Here is a 3,204-nt window from a genome sequence, read left to right as displayed (position 1 = left end):
GTGCCCTAACTTGGGTAGCAAAGAAGTTGAAACATTATATTTCGTCTTATACTACTTATTTCATTTCTCATATGTAACCGTTAAAATACATTTTTTAAAAGCCCATGCCCACGGGTAGGCTGGCGAAATGGCAAATATTACTCTCAGAGTTTGACATTATCTATGTGACACGAACCGCAATGAAAGCTCAAGCATTGTCATATCATTTGGCAGAAAACCCTATTGATGAAGAATATGAACCGATTAAGACCTATATTCCTGACGAAGAGATATCATGTGTTGATGAAGTTATTCTCAATGACAATCAGGGATGGAAATTGTTATTTGACGGGGCCTCTAACAAGAAAAGAGTTGGGATATGAGCCATTCTCATGTCTGAATCGGGGGAATATTACCCTATAATAGCCCAACTTAGATTCTATTGTACCAACAATATGTCAGAGTATGAAGTTTGCATCTTGGGTTTGAGGTTAGCTACTGACATGGGCATCCAAGAATTGTTAGTGTTAGGAGACTCAGACTTACTAGTCCATAAAATTCAAGGAGAATGGGAAACTCGTGACCCAAAGCTCATACCATATCAACTTTGTTTACAAGATCTTTGTCGACGGTTTGTGTCAATACAGTTTAGACACATTCCTAGAGTTCATAATGAGAATGTTGATGCATTGGAAACTTTACCTTTGATGCTCCAACATCCTAACGAAGCTCTTATCAACCCTTTGTACATACAAATTCGTGATCAACATGGTTGAGGAAGAATTTGACGGTAAACCTTGGTTCCATGATATTAAAGCATATATTCAATTTGGAGAGTGTCCGACTAATGCCACTAGTAATCAAAAAAGGACTATTCGGTGAATAGCTAGCGGTTTTTTCTTAAGTGAAAGAATCTTGTACAAAAAGACTCCTGACTTGGGTCTTCTAAGATGTGTAAATGCTAGAGAGGCTTCAACAATCATGATTGAAGTACACTCCAGAATTTGTGGACCTCACATGAACAAATATGTTCTAGCAAAGAAAATACTTTAAGCAGGTTATTATTGTCTCACCATGGAGCAGGATTCCATACAATTTGTTCGTAAATGTCATGAATGTCAAAACCACGGTGATTTGATACATTCTTCTCCGTCAGAGTTGCATGTAATGTATGCCCCATGGCCTTCTGTGGTGTGGGGAATGGATTTTATTGGACCAATAGAACCAAAAGCGTCAAATGGTCATAGGTTCATCCTGGTGGCCATTGATTATTTTACAAAGTGGGTGGAAGCAGTAACTTTCAAGTCAATGACCAAAAAGGTCGTGGTAGATTTCATTCATTTCAACATCATCTGTCGATTCGGTATTCCAAAGGAAATTGTTACCAATAATGCTGCAAATCTCAACAGCCGTTTAATGCAAGAGGTATGCCATAAATTTAAGGTTGAACATCAAAATAGGACTCTGCTTCGCCCAAAAGTAAATGGGGTTGTAGAAGCTAATAACAAAAATATAAAAAGATACTTCGTAAAATGGTGCAACGTTCTCGACAATGTCATGCAAAGTTGCCTTTTGCTTTGTTAGGTTATCGCACTACAGTACGTACATTAGTAGGTGCCACCCCCTATTCGTTGGTATATGGGACTGAGGTAGTTATACCTGCAGAGGTTGAGATTCCATCCCTACGAATTGTCGTAGAGGCTAAAATCGATGATGATAAGTGGATCAGAACATGGTTGGAGCAACTAAGCTTGATTGATGAGAAGCAATTGACATCAGTATGTCATGGACAATTGTACTAGAAAAGAATGGCACAAGCATACAACCAAAAGGTGTGTCCCAGACATTTCGAAGAGGGTCAATTAGTATTGATATGCATTCTGCCACACCATACCGAAGTCAAAGGTAAAATTTCTCCAAATTGGAAAGGACCATTCATTGTAAAGAAGGTATGATCCAATGGTTCTCTTTACTTAGCAGATTTAGAAGGCAAAATGACATAAATGGCCGTCAATGTTGATGCCGTTAAAAGATATTATATATGATTTGATTTTTCGGTATTAAAGACCCTCATGTTTGGACTTGACATTTTAAAGGTTGATGTAATGGAAATTATTGGTTCTGTGTCTAAGTATTAAGTCATATGTTGCTACCCTTGTTGAGATTTAATTTACTTCCTTGGCTCTTCCAAAAAAAAAACACACAAAAAAAAATCAATCTCCCTGAACTACATTTGACCTGATTCATGTTTTGGCAAGATATGTAGGCAGCCCTAGTGTTGGGGTTCTGTCCAACCAAATAAAAAATCCAAAATCCCATATTGCAAAAAACTAGGGCAAAAGTCATTTTTTTTATATATATTTTATTTTCTATCCCAAAGGTAAAGGTCAACCCCATCATTTAAAGACGTATTTGAGCTTTCATGCTGTAATTTCTTTCTAATCTTATCGAAAAGTCATGTTTCAATCAAAGAAAGACCTTTGGATCAACCTTTCAAATGTCAAGAGTAAGTATGTTAAGGGTACGAACGATGACACCATGAGAGATACTCTTTTTTCACGACAGAAACAAAATGAGAGAGTCTTATTGGTGAAGACCCTAGGTGGGCACCATAAGGCGAAAGTGAGTTGTGGAAAAACAAAAATGAGAGTGTCTTATTGGTGAAAACCCTAAATAGGCATCATAAGAAAAATATGAGTTGATAGAAATAAAAATGAGAGTCTTATTGGTGAAAATCCTAATGGGCACCATAAGGCAAAGGTGAGCTGAGAGAAATAAAAATGAGAGAGTTTTATTGGTGAAAACCCTAATGGGTACCATAAGGTGAATGCGAGTTGAGAGAAATAAAAATGAGAGAGTCTTATTGGTGAAAATCCTAACGGGCACCATAAGGTGCAGGTGAGCTAAGAGAAGTAAAAATGACAGCGTCTTATTGGTGAAAATCCTAACAGACACTAAAAGGCGAAGGTGAGCTAAGAGAAATAAAAATGAGAGAGTTTTATTGGTGAAAACTCTAATGGGCACCATAAGGTGAATGTGAGTTGAGAGAAATAAAAATGAGAGAGTCTTATTGGTGAAAATCCTAACGAGCACCATAAGGCGAAGGTGAGCTGAGACATACAAAAATGAGAGAGTTTTATTGGTGAAAACCCTAATGGGCACCATAAGGTGAATGTGAATTGAAGGAATCAAAATGAAAGAGTCTTAGTAGCGAAAACCCTTGGG

General features: G+C 37.4%; 1 protein-coding gene across 1 annotated transcript; it reads left to right on the top strand.

Moving 5' to 3' along the window:
- Positions 1-1,053: 1,053 nt before the first annotated feature.
- On the top strand, positions 1,054-1,781 carry LOC125842752 (uncharacterized). The gene is made up of 2 exons (XM_049522071.1): positions 1,054-1,404; positions 1,500-1,781. The coding sequence occupies exons 1-2, from the start codon at positions 1,054-1,056 to the stop codon at positions 1,779-1,781; spliced, it is 633 nt and encodes a 210-aa protein (XP_049378028.1).
- The last annotated feature ends 1,423 nt before the right edge of the window (positions 1,782-3,204 follow it).

The sequence above is a fragment of the Solanum stenotomum genome, chromosome 10 (assembly GCF_019186545.1).
Source record: "Solanum stenotomum isolate F172 chromosome 10, ASM1918654v1, whole genome shotgun sequence".
Classification (NCBI taxonomy): domain Eukaryota; kingdom Viridiplantae; phylum Streptophyta; class Magnoliopsida; order Solanales; family Solanaceae; genus Solanum; species Solanum stenotomum.
The sequence above is the reverse complement of the archived record's forward strand: the minus strand, read 5'-3'. Positions and strand labels throughout refer to the sequence as shown.